This window comes from Cajanus cajan, chromosome 1, assembly GCF_000230855.2.
Source record: "Cajanus cajan strain Asha chromosome 1, NIPB_CcT2T_4, whole genome shotgun sequence".
NCBI lineage: Eukaryota > Viridiplantae > Streptophyta > Magnoliopsida > Fabales > Fabaceae > Cajanus > Cajanus cajan.
In genome coordinates this window covers 47,043,536-47,061,922 of record NC_138517.1, presented here as the reverse complement: position 1 = coordinate 47,061,922, position 18,387 = coordinate 47,043,536, and the positions used below count along the sequence as shown (strand labels likewise).

General features: G+C 28.3%; 1 protein-coding gene across 3 annotated transcripts; it reads right to left on the bottom strand.

Annotated features, from left to right (window-relative positions):
• Nucleotides 1-412: 412 nt before the first annotated feature.
• LOC109791310 (ubiquitin-conjugating enzyme E2 22) lies at nucleotides 413-4,249 on the bottom strand. 3 transcript variants are annotated; one of them, XM_020350598.3, is made up of 7 exons: nucleotides 4,093-4,249; nucleotides 2,646-2,790; nucleotides 2,153-2,297; nucleotides 1,999-2,076; nucleotides 1,609-1,721; nucleotides 1,360-1,463; nucleotides 413-1,094 (listed from the first exon to the last, which is right to left on the bottom strand). In XM_020350598.3, the coding sequence occupies exons 2-7, from the start codon at nucleotides 2,646-2,648 to the stop codon at nucleotides 743-745; spliced, it is 795 nt and encodes a 264-aa protein (XP_020206187.1). In that variant the 5' UTR covers nucleotides 2,649-2,790; nucleotides 4,093-4,249; the 3' UTR covers nucleotides 413-742. The 3 variants fall into 3 exon arrangements, with proteins under 3 accessions (XP_020206187.1, XP_020206186.1, XP_029125672.1); XM_020350597.3 differs by having other exon boundaries at nucleotides 2,646-2,777; nucleotides 4,093-4,246; XM_029269839.2 differs by lacking the exon at nucleotides 4,093-4,249 and adding an exon at nucleotides 2,946-3,089 and having other exon boundaries at nucleotides 2,646-2,777.
• Between the last annotated feature and the right edge of the window lie 14,138 nt (nucleotides 4,250-18,387).

Below are 18,387 nucleotides of genomic sequence, written 5' to 3'. Positions count from 1 at the left end.
GGTATGTTTACATGCTTGTATACTTGTGTATGTGATTTGATAGTGACTTCTGGTCGTGTAGCAAATGGATGCAATGCAAGTTAAACTCGACTCAAATTTCATATGTAATTGAGTTGGTACTCCGTACCTTTTCTAATGAATATTCAATTGGTTAATGATTGCCATGATCAAATAGAATGTGACCAGATAAACTTCACCTACAACATCGAAAATCCAGACTAGAGTCACCACTTTAGAGAAATTTTTTCCAAACCATCACTTATAACCTGAAGATTAATACTGCTGCTTTGCCTATGTCAAAAGACACCAAACAAACAAAAATATCTTACTACGTTTACATGCACAAATCTCAAACTGAAAGGACTTCAGATAAAGCAAAACCAACCCAAGGAATAACCTTAGTTCAAGAACATCAGAAAAAACAAGAACATCAGACCCGTGTTATGCATTGAATCTTGATTCGGAGTGCTAATGTTTACGGCATGACAAAGCTGAATGTTGCCTTGATCCCCTTATTAAATTAAATGTAATATATCAAAAACAAAAAGCAAAAAGTAAAAAAGAAAGAGAAAGAGGAATCAACCCTAGAGCACATACCAACAGTTCAATTCCATTCATTTACTCCCAACAAATGTACTCATTTGAACCCCCACCCACATCCCCCTTTTCCTCTATATCAAATTATCAATAAACAAAACTACCCCACAAATGATAAGTTCAATTATTGAATTGAACAACTTCATTACAATCTTTTCAAACTTCTTTTCCGGGCATCTATCTTCTTCTTGTCTGCCTGAGCTTTTGCTACTAACCCTTCCTTCTTTTGTGCAGCATAAACCATGGATGTGTGACAAGAACTGTTAACAGCTGGCTCGGCCGCGATTGCTGCCTTTTCCTGATTGTTTCCTCTAGTTGCGTTAGTTGAGGGGGCCAACGGACTTTGCAATGGCAACGCTGCACCCGATGGTGCAGTTTTGACTTCAGCATTAAGAACCGAGGTGTTACTCTGATCAACATTCAAAGCAGTTGTAGATTCAGATATAGCTCCAGTTTTAAATTTGGGCTTTGGTTTTGCATGGATTCCAGTGTAAAGTCTGCAACATACAACAAATGAATCTAAGCTGAAGCTCTATTATGCACACAAGGGTAAAATTTACAGTAATGTAGGAATTACTATTAGGAAGACAAATAGTAACATAAATAGAAGAAAACAGAAATCCTCACAATGTGTTTCTTCACGATTCTTTTTGCTACACAAGACTCCAGAACACAGGTAATCTTAGCAATCATTCTGTTTCTGGTTACAATTCTATACCAGAAACTAATTGACTACATCGATAATCATTGGGGCTAACTCACCTGGCATGTCTAGCATACTCCTCATAATTTTCAAGCAGCAGTTTGCCAGCCTGTTCATTTAGAGCTGATTCTGGAAATGGCTCAATTAACAGACACCTAACAACCTGTTAACAATGGTAACTTAATAAATGCCTAGTCCAATTGGAAGGAATCATGAAAAACTAGATTTGACAAATCAACAATATCTACATAACTCTCTTCAACTAGGAAGGCCTGAAGAACTAATGAGATAACAGCCAAAACACTTACAATGAGAACATGTCGTAACCCAAGGCTAGGATTCCAATCCTTTTTAAGTGTGTTGACACAAATTTCTCCATTGGTTGCAATATTTGGATGGAAAATCTTTGTAAGGAAAAACCCTACAACAATGGATGGCATCATTAGTTTGACCATGTCACATAACACAAAAGCACAGATGAGAATCTTTGATGTAGGAAAAATCAAACAATATACAACTATATAGGACAAATAAATGTCCAATAGATTCTACCAAGTATATAAGATCAACTCAATATACTAAAAGCAAAATAAAGATAACATAACCAAGTTAAAATTTCAAAGGATATATAATTTTGTCTTAACAATGGAACTAGAAGATTGTATAATGACCCATTAGGACAAGCTAACCATACAAACCTTTGGGTGGAGAGTGGGGAAAATCATGAGATAGTAACAACTTCATGCGGAAAACTCCATTATCGTAAGGAGTTCCAGCTGCAGAACAAATTTGTGGTTCAGCATGACTCACTAAAAATGCTAAAACATAAAATTTGAACATAAAGCTCCATACCTGGGCCTTCAATGTCGGCATATATGGTTGAAAAATCATCATCATTTACCACAACTTTAATGCCCTCAGGAGGTGATTCATCTAGACTTTTTAATTCCTTAGCTAGTTGCTTTATTACATTTGGTGGAAGATTTTCATTGGTTGCCTAAAGAAAAAATAGAATGCCTATAATGTAAGAATATTAAGCCCAAAATTGATTAAAGAAAAAGCTAATGAAAAAGTTTCACTGTAGTCCAATGCAACTCCTCAGCGAATTACACAGATTAAAAGTCGTTATTCAAATCAAGTTCTTGACAAGCACAAGCATATTAGCAGTAAATTAACTACTAGATATGATGAGCTACATGTCAGACAGATTCATAAGCAAGTTAACTCAGCAAATAGCATGTGTGCTCAACCAAAAACTTAATGCAGTTGCCTCCAACAAAGAGTTATAAAAACACAGAAGGGTAGCTGACTAGCTGTCATAAAAGCTAAAAAGGAAAGTGCTTACCATCTGAAAAAATCCACCTGCAAGCAATGTTTTGTTCTGCCACTGAAGAGGAATGAACCCTTTCTTGACCAATTTACTTAATGCTCAGATTCACTGCTCAGAATGAAGCAATCAAAATGCAGAAAAAAACACCTGCAAAGGTGGTCTGATGTCAAATTAAGTTAAATGTAAAACTAATCTGATTTGGTGCAAAATTCCCAAAGTATACATATTATGTGCATAGACTAGACTAGCATATATAAATGGATAAGATTGTCAAAATAGGACATAGTAAAATAACAGAAACACAACAAGCATTACAAAGGGGGAGGATTTCATTGAGACGCATCACACCATATTCCCATAACCTAGGCAGCAGGCACTTATGTCAATATGGTACTGCCGTTGTACTTCATCTTAACTCAGACTGGTGACAGCTATCTATCTCCAGATAAACCAATCAAGCTAAAATTAAAGTTAATAGTCAATTGCAATTCAAACTCGTTTTCCATTACATAATTTAACCCCTTTCAGTAAACAACTGTCACAGTATACACATGAAAATGCACATACATAGAAGTACACTATGACAACTTAGGACTAATCCTATTGCAAACACATTTCTACCCACCATAAAAACCAATCAAGTAATAAGCAAACTCAAAATCAATTGCAATTCAGAACCAAAAAATTCCATTAAGTCAATAAGTAATTAAAAAAAACAATTATGGACCAATCCCCATTGCAGAACAACATATACATAACAAGTTAGAAAATTTGGACATCACCCAATTTGCTTTACATTACAAGAACTTGAGCTTAACAAGTCCATCACTCAGGAACTGAATTTTTCCACAAAAGTACCAACACAACAGGAAACAACTAGAAAAAAAAATAATTGCACTACCAGTACAACAACACACACAAAGTTGTCCCTCTCTCTCTCTCTCTCTCTCTCTCTCTCTCTCTCTCTTTTTTCTCTCTATCTTTTCAAATGTGTAAATCGAGCAACAAACTCATCAGCACACACGCACATTCCCATAACCAGAATTAAATTAACCTACACCACCAAAACCCTTACTATGTCCACACATTGTAAATAAATAAAAAAACACAAGAAATCAATCTTACCCCATAAAAGAAGAAAGAAACTAAAACAAACTACGAGAAAACTCTTAATCAGATCAAAAAGAGACCCGATCACACAGGGAAACCCTAATGAGCAACATGAAGCACAAGAATCTGTAAATCCAACACCAAATAAATCTCACCGCAAAAACCCAAAAAAGATTAATCACAACGCATGTCGTAGAATTTTTAAAAAAATAATAAATTGCGGTAAGATCAAAGTATTTAATTTGAAGTCAGAAATTTGAGAAATGTAACATTTTGGTGGCACAATTCGCCACAAAATGCAAAACCCACAAGAGAAAAAAAAAAAAAAAAAAAACTTGAGATGAGAATTCACCTTCAGAGGCGCTTAGGAAAGAGAAAATTTGGAGAAACAGAAGAACAAGAGAGAGTGGGAAAGAAAGAAAGAAAGAAAGAGAATTATTGGTGGACTTTGGAGTTTGAGGAGAGAAATTATATTTATTTATTCATGAAAAAGGTGAGACGCTGCTATTGATATTGATATAATTTTATAAATGGAAAAAATAATAAACTAAAAGTATTAAAATATTTTTATTTGAAATGTGTGTTTGAAACGACGTGTCGGTAGGGCAGGTGTTGTGGATTTATATAGACGTTGGATTCGCAATGTCTACCTTCCGCGCAAACATGTCCCACGCGCATTGTCAATGGTTATGTCACTAAGATCATGTTAATACTTACTCTCTCTCTCTTTTTTCTTTTTCTTTTTTTGGAGAGAGAAAGATCATATTATTATTAATACTTGATAGTTAATATTGTTTGCATTTTTTTATAAATATAAAATTTGATTCTTTAATATTTTTTTTATATTTTAATGTGGTTAATTTGATATGGGAATCTGGAAAAGAATTATGGATGTAACCACAGTGAGCAGTTCATGGAGTGGCTAAAAGTTAAAGTAATAGATAATTTAAAGAATAATTTAAGAGTAAAGTAGTAGTCTAATAAAAATAAAAGAAAAAAGGAGATATTGTTTTTTTATTATAGTTATAGATTCCTTTATTATAGTTATAAATAAAATAATTTATTAATAAATTAAATCTTGGAATGTGTATTTATTATATTTTTTAATAAAAAATTATTTAATAATTTATTTTTTAAAGATCACATGTTTTCTTTATGAATGACAATTTTACTTGAGTTAAGTTTAACATATATATTTTGAAATTTAAAATAGATAATTGGTGGTTGAGTGAAGTATTATTTAAGTTATATGGTACATAAATGTAGTGAAATTTTAAAAGTAAAAGATGAGATGATAATTTTTTTTTATTTTCAGTCAATACTTATTTTAATAAACTTTTAAAATATATAAAATAATAGAGTAACAAAAATTTATATTTTTAATATTTCAATTATATTAATTAATATTATATAATTTCATAGTGTAAAAATAAAAATCACCCCACTCAAAAAATATCATTAACCAATTCTCAAACTCATTTTATTGGATCTTATTTCTTTAATGTTAAAGTTAGAGAATTGCACTTTAAAAAATAAAGTGCAATAATAATTATTAATTAAAAAATTAATAATTGATATTATAATTAAATTTATATTTTATAATGCTTGAACTTGATTTTATCATAAGTTTTTATTGTTAATTTTTATATTAGTAATTGCAATTTAACCTCTAAACTACATTCTTACTTTAAAAGTGTTAAATCCGATTTCTTTCATGTTTTCTTTCAATTTATGCATCATGAATTAAAAAAGTTGAAAATATTTTGGAACTATTTTTAATTAAAAAAAATCTCAACAATTTATATTCATCTTTAATATAAGTTTATATTATAAAAATTCACAAATTTCAATTAAAAATTATGCTAAAAGTTAATATATAAAAATTGCATCTACCAAAAATCATTAATTTAAGTGGTTTGACATTTGTACTCTTAAACTAGAGATCCAAAGTCAATCTAATAGTAAAGTGGTTAGTGCAGTATGTATATTCTTAAGTTTGAACTTTATTATTATCATTGTAATTTTTATATAGATAAAAAAAAATTACTAGGACAAGAGTTTATGTGTAACACTCAAGCTTGGGAGGGTGTTCCATGAGCTTGTTCTTGAAATAGTGAAGTTTGAGAAAGAAGATCTTAAGAATAAGGAGCAAAGAGTCACTTTCTCTCACTCAACTTCACTATTTCAAGAACAAACTCATGGAACCTCTCTTATGCCTAAGTGTTACATTAGACATGACAACTAAACTCGCACTCACATAGATCTATTTGACTTTGACCTAATTTTGACAGGAGAAGTCTATTTTGATTGGGTACAAATTTAGATACGAGTTTTCTCTTACTTAAAAATTCATATCGTGTAAGTTTGAGTATATAACTCTCCGTACTTATCTTATTATATATTTTTTTACAATAAATATTGAAAATATAAATTATTTTAATAATTAGATATTTTAAATTATGACAATAATTAAATGGAAAACTTAAAATTATATGTTTAACTAAAAAATATATTAAAATTTCTATTTGTAAGTTTTTTATTTATTATTTTTGAATATTATTTATATTATAATATAATTATTAACTTAAAATTTACTTAATTTAAAATGTGCATGTAAATTAAAAAAATTTAAAAACTATAATGAATTTGTTGTGGATTTATCCTAACCCGAAAAAATTTGATGGGGATGAAAATAAATTTTAAAATTATAAATTTATCTCTTTAAAATTCTAATCTATTTTGTCTTTTATGAGGACAGGGACAAGAAAAATAAAATCTATTATCATTCTTATTAGATTTTGATCTTCATCTTACATATAAAATCATATCTAGATATACACTTTATTGCTATATAACTCATATAATAGAAAATAGTTATATTTTTAAATGAAAAACTACATCTAAGTATTATCCTAAATAAAAACTAAGGCAGAATGCAAATTTCAATTATTGAACATCTTCATAACAATCTTGTCAAAAAAATTTTTTTTTTCACCCTATTGTTGGCCAGATGCCAGTGGCTGGTTCCTATGTGTGGACCACTCAATTTTGCAGTTTTGACTTCAGCATTAAGAACTAAGATATTTTTTTTCCTGAATTAAGAACTATGATGCGAGTGTGATCTACATTCATAACACACACATATACATGTATATATATATATATATATATATATATATATATATATATATATATATATATATATATATATATATATATATATATATATATATATATATATATATATATATATATATATATATATATATATATATATATATATAAAAGTTATAATTATACCGGTGTAACTTTTATCAAGTGTTACACTACTCAATAACTTTATATTAAATATAAATTTTGTAAATTCAACCGTTAAATTGAAAGTTCATATCACTTAGATCATATATATAAAGTTTTATATTAATCCAAGATGATTTAATACTTTATTTTTATAAAATAAAATTAATATAATATATTTATTTCAAAATACACTAAAATATAAATACTTTAATTACCTTCAAGTTGTTGTTCAATTTTAACAAAATTTGATATACACATATAAAGTGATATGAACTTTCAATCTAACGGTTAAATTTACAAAATTTACATTTAATATAAAATTATTAAGTAGTGTAACACTTAGTAAAAGTTACACCAGTATAATTATAACCCTGATATATATATATATATATATATATATATATATATATATATATATATATATATATATATATATATATATATATATATATAAAGTAACCAATTTTAAATTTAGTTTTTGCTTTTGCATGGATAAGTAAAAACAACAGCCAAATTAAACGTTTGCACTGAGAACAGGGTGTAACCCGTGAGTAGGAATCGATCCTTTCTAAAGTGTTTTCACTTTTCACACAAATCCTCCCATCGCTTGCAATTATGGATGGCAATGGGACCATGTAGCGGGCTGTAGAATATTTATATTCAATTTATCAGATAAAAAATCTGTCCCATGTTTATTTTATATTTGCGCGAGTATTTATATAATGAATATATGTGAAATTTTTAAATATTTATGGATATTTATAAATTATTTTAAAAATTAAAATATTATAAATAATTTTAAATTTATATTTGATATTAAATATATTAAAATATTAAATATAAATAATTGATATTAATTTTTGAATTTTTAATTAATGATAATTTTTTTGAAATATTAAAATAATATAAAAAATATGAATATTTAAATAATATTATTTAATAGATACTTGCGGGTATGAATATTAGTGTACTTGTCCTACTCCATTTATAAATGGGTAAAAAATATTTGTACTTGTTATCCCCGAATATTCATTTTGACTACTAATTTATTATTTGTAGCATATTTTATCTATACAGATATCAATATTTTTGTCATTCCTATTTGCAATACTTGGATAAAAATTCTTAAGGAAGAATCCAACAACAATATAATCACATAGAATTTACTTTTAATATATTATCATTGTAAAGAATTTTTTTTATTATTAATTATAAATTACTTAAATATTTTTTTATAGATACTTGAATATAATTTTTAAAAAGTCAAATTTTTAATGATTTAATTATATTTTTAGTGTCTCAAATTTGTTTCTGGACTCTTAAATTTAAAACTTGTCTTTAATTTCAAAAAATATTGTTTTGATTCCTCAAATTTTTGTTACAGTTCAAATGTAAAGTAGAATTAGTACATAAATAACATTAAAAAAACGGTCATACGTGGATCTACCTTGATTCCTCAAATTCAAAACTTGTATTTTTAGTTTTAAAATATCAAAGAATACTATTTTAGCCACTAGTACCATTATTGTTATTGGAAAATTGAGAAACTAAAATAATAAATTTTTAATATTTTAAGAAGTAAAAGTTCAAATTTTAAATTTTGAAAAAAAAAATGTATATCTTAAATTTAGAAGACTAAAAACATATTTAAAATATTTTTTTAGAGGATATTTAAGATATTTTTAATTACATAACAGTTTATAAATATTGAAGAATAATATATCGAATTAAATTCTAAAAAGGAGAATCTTTGGAAAAATTCTAAGAAATATGTGCGACTATAGGGCAAATAATGTTCATATTATTTTATTAGATACAAAAGATCAACTCAGAATATGGAAAACAAAATACAGATTCATGACCAAGTTGAAATTAATAAGGAAAAAAGTGATACTATAATTATTTGGCAACAAAAATTTCTTTATATATATATATATATATATATATATATATATAAGTCTATTAATTTTTTAAAATTTAAAAATCATTTCCTATTTTATTTTATTAATTCAAATTAATAAATAAAATAATTTATTATTATATATGAATTTGAATTAATAAAACAAAATATCAAATAATTTTCAATATTTTTTTAAAATTTGTAAACATGATTTATGCATTACGAACTTTAATAGTTAGAAATTTGTCGTAAAATATAAATTGTTGAACTAAAAAATTTAAATCCTCACTCTGTTTAAAAAATCCAACTACCGAATATATTTAGGGGGGTGTATTGGATTAGGATTTTAAAGGATTTTTTTAGTTAAAAAAAATCCTACGGATTTTAAAAGACTTTGCAGGATTTTCATGACTTTTAAGATTTTGCAAGATTCTACAAGACTTAAAATCAGGATTTTAATGGATTCTGCAAGACTTTTAAATTAGGATTTTAATGGATTCTGTGGGATTTTGTGGAGTTTTGACATTTGATAAGATTTAAAAAAAATTATACATTCAAATTTAAAAAGAGTCAAAGATAAAAATAATAAATAAAAAAAATAATGTCTAGATAAATAATAATAATAATTCTCTATAATATTCTATCCTCTTTTTATAGCATCCACTATCAATTGTAACAATTCATCGGAATCATCCTTAATCCAAGCTTCATAGTTTTCTTTCTCTTTTCATTTTTCTTTATTATTTCCTTGTGAATCTCCCATTTGAATTACTAAAACAATATATGTTAAAAAATAGTTATATAAATAATTACGGATAATAGACAAAATCAATAAAATTATATTATTATTTTTAGAAGCACACCATCATACAAGATCGAATATATTTTTGCTATCCAAATGGATCAAATACCTCAGTTATTATAAAAAAAATGTAAAAACGAAAATATAGAAACATAAGATAATTTTTTATATAAAAAAATTAGTATATTCGATACTGAAAAAATATTTAGATATATAATTTTTTTTTATATAAACAGAAGTATTTAGATATAGAGAATATATATATATATATATATATATATATATATATATATATATGATAATTTTTAACGATATTTATAAATATAAATTATTCTAACAAATATTTTAACAATATTTTCTTTTTTAAAAAATAAGTTAATGAAGGCATAAATCCTAAACCCTAAAAAATTAGATATTGCAATGTCTTATGTTAATTTTCTTTTTTTAAAATATAAAAAATCTTAATTTCATAATATAAAAATAAAAAAGAAAAATTCATAGTAAAAAAAATAAAATAATTGTTGAGTCATAAAAGGAGGAGGGATAAGAGTAACAAATTCAAGGGAAAGAGAGAATTCGCAATTTTTATGCTAAGAGGGTTCTTCCCCCTACTAAGATCCATTTTTATCTCATTCTACTCACAAAAACCCTAACAAATTCATCTTATATATATATATATATATATATATATATATATATATATATATATTGTTGAGATTATGATATCAATTTCATCTTTCACCTTTTTCTTTTCTTAACGTGTGTCATAAAAAAAATTACCACTTAAAAGTTAAAATTTCAAATATTTTTTTGTGTTATATAAAGGAACAAATTCAACTACATAGAATAAAATAAAGTAAGTCAATTAAAGAGAACGAACAGAAAAATAAAACAAGTCAATGACACTATCATTTACATATTAGAGTTTCACAAAATAGGAGAATGGTATGAGAATAGTATTATATATGAGCAATGAACAATAGTGTAGTATTATTAGTAGAGAAAAAATGGAGAAGACAGGAGCATAGAAAAAAAAGATGAAAAACTCACTTGAAAATTCTTAAAACACTTGAAAAATCATTTCAAACAATCCTTCAAAATCCGATGGGTTTGGATGGGATTGTTTTATGAATCTGGTATTTATAAATAACACTAGAAAGTCTTTCAAAATCCCTCTCACACAACAATCCTTTAAAATCCTTAAATTTTTGAATACCAATGGATTGTTTTTAAGTTGTAAAAAATCTCAAATGAATACCAGTGGATTTTAATGGACTCTTTAAAAAATCCTAAAAATCCATATTGAATACCACTGGATTGTTTTTAAGTGACATAAAATCCTGATTGAATACCAATGGACTTTTTTACTCAAAAAAAGTCTTTTAAAATCCTACGAAATCCTAAACCAATACACCCCCTTAATATTGTTAGTTCTTTGTTTGGTTTTAGTTGGGAGTAAGAGCATCTAGCATTTATTTAATCACTATGTATTAGTATGAAGAACAATATTTATTAATTAAAATAAATAAGTAATATTTTTTTTGTCTATATTGCGAAGGATGCTTGTGGAATAGAAAAAAATGTTCATTTGAATTAATAAATCAAAAAAATGAATTCACTTATGTAAAATTTAGAGAAAATCAATTTTTTTTACTAATTTTACGGTGATTATTTTAAATAAAAAATAGAATTCCACACATATATAACTAATTAATAAAGTACAAATTTTTTTAATCACATGGGATTGAGTAAGATAAAGTCTCACATTTAACATGAGGCAAATTCAAGTCTCTACGCATCTCTTTAGAATGACTTAATATAAATATAAATTAATGTTTAATGCCACAGAATAATTGGAACAATATTATCTCAAAAAAGAAATATATTTAAAAGAAAAACATTTAATAAAAATATGTTAGCAGTGAGTGGTAATGGTTGCAGGGTCGCATTTGCTTTCCATGGAGCCGTTGGTGAGGTGGAGAAGGGTGGAGCGTCCTTTACCTATTTGTATTATTCTATAATATAGTTTACTATCGCATTTGGAATGTTCCTTTGAGCCCTTTCATTGTGTTATATTATTTGTTTTTTTTTTAATCACGTAATTGATAAGAATCATTGATGGGCTTTGGTGATATATGTAAGAGAATTTGACCAATCTTTTTTAATAATTTTTTTATAATTATATTTTTTTATCGACTTGATTTTAAATTTATATTTTAAAAAAACAAGTTTAATATCACTCATACTAATAAGTTATTTAAGTTTTTTTTTTTAAAAAAAGAACATTACTATATAAGATTAGAAACGTTATATAACATATATCATATATATATATATATATATATATATATATATATATATATATATATATATATTAATTATAGGATAAGGACAATTTTTTTGTATGCACATCTTTAGATTTCAGTTAAGGAACATTAAATATGTTGTATTAATAATTTTTATGAATTAAATACGTTTTAATTTTTTGTAAAATTAGTAATTTTTAATTTTGGTTTTTATAAAATAAATTTTTTGCTATTCATCCTTTTAATATTGAAACTATTTTTTGTAGTCCTTCTTTTTTACGTAATTAATTTTAACTACATTTTATTTATTAAAAGGTAATGTGGTTATTCTAAGCGTTATTCACAAATCATTAGTAATACTATGTCAATGTGTGATATCACTAATTTTTTTTATAAATACTTAAAATAAATGTTATTTATCTATCTTAAAATGATTCTTAGAATGAAAAATGGTGACTTAAAATTTTAGAGGATTGAATATTAAAGGATAATATTTTAAAGAAATCAAAATTTACTCAAGTAATATTCATAATTTTTAAAATAATGAAAAATAAAGAAATTTTTTTTATAGAAACCAAAATAAAAATTATTTATTTTACAAGAACTAAAAATATATTAAAATCTATTTTTAATTACCCAGACAGTTTCAAATAACTATTTTATATAATAAATATTTTTAATATTTTTTTTGTTTTCTTATCTACCATACATTTTTTTAATAATGATAATAAAATTTAATTGAATTTAAAACTCTATCCAAACTATATAGATCTCTCACTATGAAACAATAAATTTTAGAATAGTGATGTTGGATCTTAATAAATTTTAGAATAGTGATGTTGGATCTTAGTTAATGCTAACCAGTACATATTTATATTCATATGAAAGTGTTAAGTAAAAAAACAATCCCTCATGTGTTATAAAGTTTTAATGATAATAAACACTACTTTTTTACTAAGAAAACGTATCGTAAAAGTCATTGTTTCAGACTGAGTAAGATGAAGTAACGTTTGTAAGATGAAGCTAATTAGATGAAGCATACAAACCTTTTTCTAATGATCATCATTTATTATGACTGATGAGTTTAAATGTTCAAATGAACACTTAATACCTTAACAAATCAAAAGTTATTGTCTTGGAACTCACATTCTATTAAAAGTGTATAAAAGCATGAGGAGTAATAGAACAAAGGGCAAATATCTCATATTTCACGGAAAAGGCATTCAAAAAAGGACTGCATTATTGCCTGCATACTGACTTTGTTTTCTGTTATTCCTGCTAGCTTTGCTATTCTATTTTGATAAGTAGTTTGATTTATCAAAGATAAGGAGTACGTTTAGATGAAAGACAATAATTGAAGTATTTAGTGCACCAATGAATACTTCCTTGAAGTTAGCGAAAATACACACAAAAGGGGGGTTGAATGTGTGTGTTCGTGTTCGAAGGAAGATTTTTGAAAGTTTCTTTGCAAGGATAATTTTTAAGTTGGGTGTTTCAATCTTGGTTGAAAAACTTAAGTAGACTTTTCTATCAGTGATTTTTCTTGTTTAACAAAACTGATTTTCCACTTTAAGAAACAGGTTGAGTAAATTTGTTTTCCGTCTGAAAGGTTTTATCGTCCAATAAAATTTGTTTCAGAAGATCAAATGTGTTTTCGTCTAATATCTTGTTGAAAGGAAGGTGGATGAAAGACAAGGTAAGTAGTGTTGAAAAATAAAGAGTATGCACAGATTTTTATACTGGTTCACTCAATTTGAGCTACGTCCAATCTCCTTCCACCGAAGGGTTCCACTAATCACAAAGGATTACAAGTATTCTCAACCACTTTTAGCTCGTCAACCTCACTTGTCGACGCTAGTATTCTTTAACCACTTCTGGTTCTCTAAGTATTCTTGACCACTTTTGGCCCGCTAGCTTCACTCATTAGTGCTAGTATTCTCAAACTACTTCTGGTTCACAAGTATTCTTTCTACTAGCCTCTTCAGGATTTTCAGCAAATGAAGGTGTTGTGTGTGTTTGTAACTCTCACAAAGAGGATAGGATAGTTTCTACACTCACTAAGGTGCGTAACCTTAGTTTTAAAAGGATAAGTGTCTAAGTATTTGTTTACTCTCGTAGAGAGGATAGACTGTTTGCAACACTTACTGAGATAAGTTATCTTAGTTTTTAAACACAGATATACAGGAAATGCTTTGAGAAAATGTAGCTTATATCTTTCACTTTATTTTTCTTGTTGCTCGTTTTCTCTCTTTTTTGTTCTATTTCTTCTTCTTATTTTCCTTGATACTTATATCCATTTGATAAATTTGCCTGTTGTTTAAATTCAAATTTTCCCGTTGGAGTGTAGCTTTATGTCGTTGCAAATGGAGGCTTGTTCATGGCTATGTAAATCTTCTCATTTAATGCATTTGATCTTGCATTAAATGTTTGCTTGTATTCGTGGAGTCTCTTTGTGTATTTGATTACTTCAATATCTGACTTCAATCATGTTCTAGGTATACTTGTACTTTCCTCATCAGTTTAACTGTTGTGGTGCTGTCTTTTTCTGAAAAGTAGGTGTCCTTTCTCTGACGCAGTCAGCTTTAACTTGTGAATCCATGCTTGCCTATTTTTCTCCTTTCTGTATTCATGTTGATGTCCTCTTGTGTTTCTTGTATGATTTCTTTCAATGTGATTAGTGGACTTCAGACGTGCTTCAGTATTTTTGACTACGTCTGGTTACATGATGTTTTGTCTGTCCTTGACTACCCTTTTTTCTGGGCATAAGAGTGATAACTTCATCTTCTAGTTGGTTCTATCTAATGATCATTTCATGTTGTTGTCTGGTCAACCTGCGTCTGATGCCTCAGGCTTCCGTTGATAGACTTGTCTTATTTTGTATTTTGATTTGTGCTTGAATCAACCTTAGTCTTGATACTAGCTTTGCTATCGTCTGATGTTTTGGCTAGCTAAATTATGCTTGATCATACTTTATTGCTGGAACTTACTATTATTCGTCTGAAACACTAATGCACATGTTAGTAATAACCATATGTATTATATTTGTCATATTCAAAACTTCGGTGGGAATTGCGAATGCGCTTTGTCTAACTTAACAATCTCCCTCTTTTCGATGATGACAAATATAATCTATCAAGTTCATACACGTTTATACATATCAAGCATTTTGTATCAGACACAAAGCACAGAGCAAGCAAATATCATGTAATGTAAGGGATATTATGTTCGTTTCCTTAAAGACCTGAGGTTCCTCCCCCTTAGACTATGCTCTCCCCCTTACTTAGTGATCAGTTTTAGTTGATAGATAGATTTTGTGTTCTTTCTCCCCCTTTATGATCATCAAAAAGAAATAGAGGGTGAGTATGATATACTATTGATCATCTATCAATTTCATTCCTAACCTATCTCTCAGCCAGACATATCTATCTTCTTGAAAGGGTTTGGTGAAGATATCAGCTAGTTGTTCTTCAGTCTTAACATAAACCAGTTCAAATGTTCCTTTTTGCACATGATCTCTAATGAAATGATGTTTAATCTCTATATGCTTAGTCCTAGAATGCAAAACAGGATTTTTAGAAATGTTAATTGTAGCAGTGTTATCACAGAGTACAGGAATACTACTTTCATAAATGTCATAGTCTTCTAGCTGATGTTTGATCCAAAGTAATTGTGTAAGACACTGTCCTATGGCAACATACTTAGCTTCACAAGTTGATAAGGCAATCGTGCTTTGCATCTTGCTAGTCCATGAAACCAAGTAGCGACCAAGGAAATGACATCCTCCGCTAGTGCTTTTTCTCTCTCATTTGTCTCCTGCATAATCTGCATCACAATATCCTAGAAGAGAAAAATTATGGCTTCTATAGAAGCTGATGCCTAGGTTAGGTGTTCCTTTAAGATATCTTAAGTTCTTTCAATCGCTTGTAAGTGTACCTCCTTAGGTTGTACTTGAAACCTAGCACAGACGCAGACGCTGAACATGATGTCAGGTCTTGATGCTGTTAGGTACAGAAGAGAACCAACCATTCCTCGGTACATCGTGTTATCAAATTCTATTGATTCTTCAACCAAACCAAGAGTAGTTGAAGGATGCATTGGTGTCTTCATTGGTTTTGCATCCTCCATCTTAAACTTTTGTAGTAATTCTTTTGTATACTTTGTTTGATGAATTTTGATTCCTTCTTCTGATTGGACGATTTGAAGTCCTAGAAAGAACTTTAGTTCTCCCATCATGCTCATTTCAAATTCATCCTGCATAAGCTTGGAAAACTCTTAACAAAGATTCTCATTAGTAGCACCAAATATTATGTCGTCTACGTAGATTTGAACTATTATGAAATCATCCTTGATTACTTTTCTAAACAGGATGCTGTCAATTTTGCCTCTTATAAAATTATTATCTGTTAGAAAAGAGCTTAGTTTTTCATACCATGCACGTGGTGCTTGTTTTAATTCATACAAAGCTTTGTTTAGTTTGAAAACATAAGATGACAACAATTTGTTTTCAAAACTAGCAGGTTGACATACGTAAACTTCTTCTGAGATTGTTCCATTTAAAAATGCGCTTTTGACATCCATATGATATAATTTCATGCCAGTACATGCAGCAAAAACAAGATTCTAATGGCTTCTATTCGGGCAACAGGTGTAAAAGTTTTAGTGAAGTCTATACCTTCCTGCTGAGAGTATCCTTTTGCAACTAACCTTGCTTTGTTTCTTACCACGTTTCCTAATTCTTCCAATTTATTTTTGCCATTTTGTTCCTATGATCATCCTGTCCTTAGGCATTGGAACAAGTTTCCAAACATCATTCTTTTGGAATTGACTCAATTCTTCTTGCATGGCCTAAACCCAGCTTTCATCTGATAGGGCTTCGTCCGTGGTTCTTGGCTCTGTTTGGGATAGTAGAGCAATTTGTGCGTGAGTTCTGAACGAACTTCTAGTTCTTACTGTATCCTTTACTTCTCCAATGATTTGTTCTTGTGGATGATGAGCCTTCATCTACCAGTTACGATTGACTGGTTCTCTATCCTCTCTTTCGTCCTGTTGAGTCGCTGTTTCTTTAGACTCAGGCTTTTTTGTCTGATCGTTGTTCACCTGCATATTCTCAAAGAAATTGCCTAGCTCTGATATTTTTTTATCAGGCTTATGTTCATCAAATCTAACGTGAATGGCTTCCTCAACAATTTTAGTTCTGTTGTTGAACATCCTATAGGCTCTTGACCTTTTAGAGTATCCAAGTAGAATACCCTCGTCGATTTTTTAGTCAAATTTTCCTAGATTGTCTTTGGTATTCAAAATAAAGCATTTGCATCCAAACAGATGAAAATATGATATGTTGGGTGCTCGTCCCTTCCACAATTCATAAGGAGTCTTTTTCAGCAAGGGCCTAATGTATATTTTTTTTTTGAATATAGCAAGAAGTATTAACTGCATCAGCCCATAAATGTTTAGGGGTAGAAAAATCATTTAATATTGTTCTTGCCATTTCTTTTAAAGAGCGATTCTTTCTTTCTACAACTCCATTTTGCTGTGGAGTTCTAGGTGTTGAAAAATTGTTTTATTCCATTTTCTTCACAAAATTCTTGAAATTGTTCATTTTCAAATTCTCTCCCATTATCACTTCTAATAGACGCAATTGATATTCCTTTTTCATTTTGAACTCTTTTACAGAATACATGGAATACCCTAAAAAACTCATCCTTGTGAGTTATCAACAACACCCATGTCCATCTAGTGTAGTCATCCACAATGACCAATCCATATCTTTTACCACTTACAGATGCTATCCTAGTGGGACCAAATAAGTCTATGTGGAGCAGTTCAAGAGGTCTTGTGGTGGAAACATGATTTTTTCTTTGAAATAAACTTTTAACTTGTTTCTCCTTTTGACATGCTTCACATCCACTGTTCGTCTGATGCACAAGACTTGGTAGTCCTCTTACGAGGTTATGCTTTTTCAGCTTTGAGATTAATCTCTGGCTTGCATGATCGAGTTTCTTATGCCAAATCCATTGATTTTCATATGAAACCAGACAATCAACATTTTGATTTTCTAATTCGTTAAGCATTATTTTATACAGGTTGTTGCATCTGTTATCTGTAAATAATATGGATGAATCAAATTGACTAACAATACATTTATTTTTGTTGAAGGATACTTCATAACCACTATCACACAATTGACTTATGCTTAGTAGATTATGTGTTAATCCCTTAACATACAGAACATTATCAATGGAAATAGAGGAGTTGATACCTATTTTACCTATCCCCATGATATATCCTTTTTGTCCTCCTCCAAATGTGACTTACCCTCCTTTCTTGGACTTGAGGTCT

Coding starts and splice junctions, on each gene's coding strand:
- LOC109791310 (XM_020350598.3), bottom strand. Junction 1,722..1,998: donor TCCCCACTCTCCACCCAAAG/GTTTGTATGGTT, acceptor CCATTGTTGTAG/GGTTTTTCCTTACAAAGATT. Junction 1,095..1,359: donor GAGTATGCTAGACATGCCAG/GTGAGTTAGCCC, acceptor TGTATGTTGCAG/ACTTTACACTGGAATCCATG.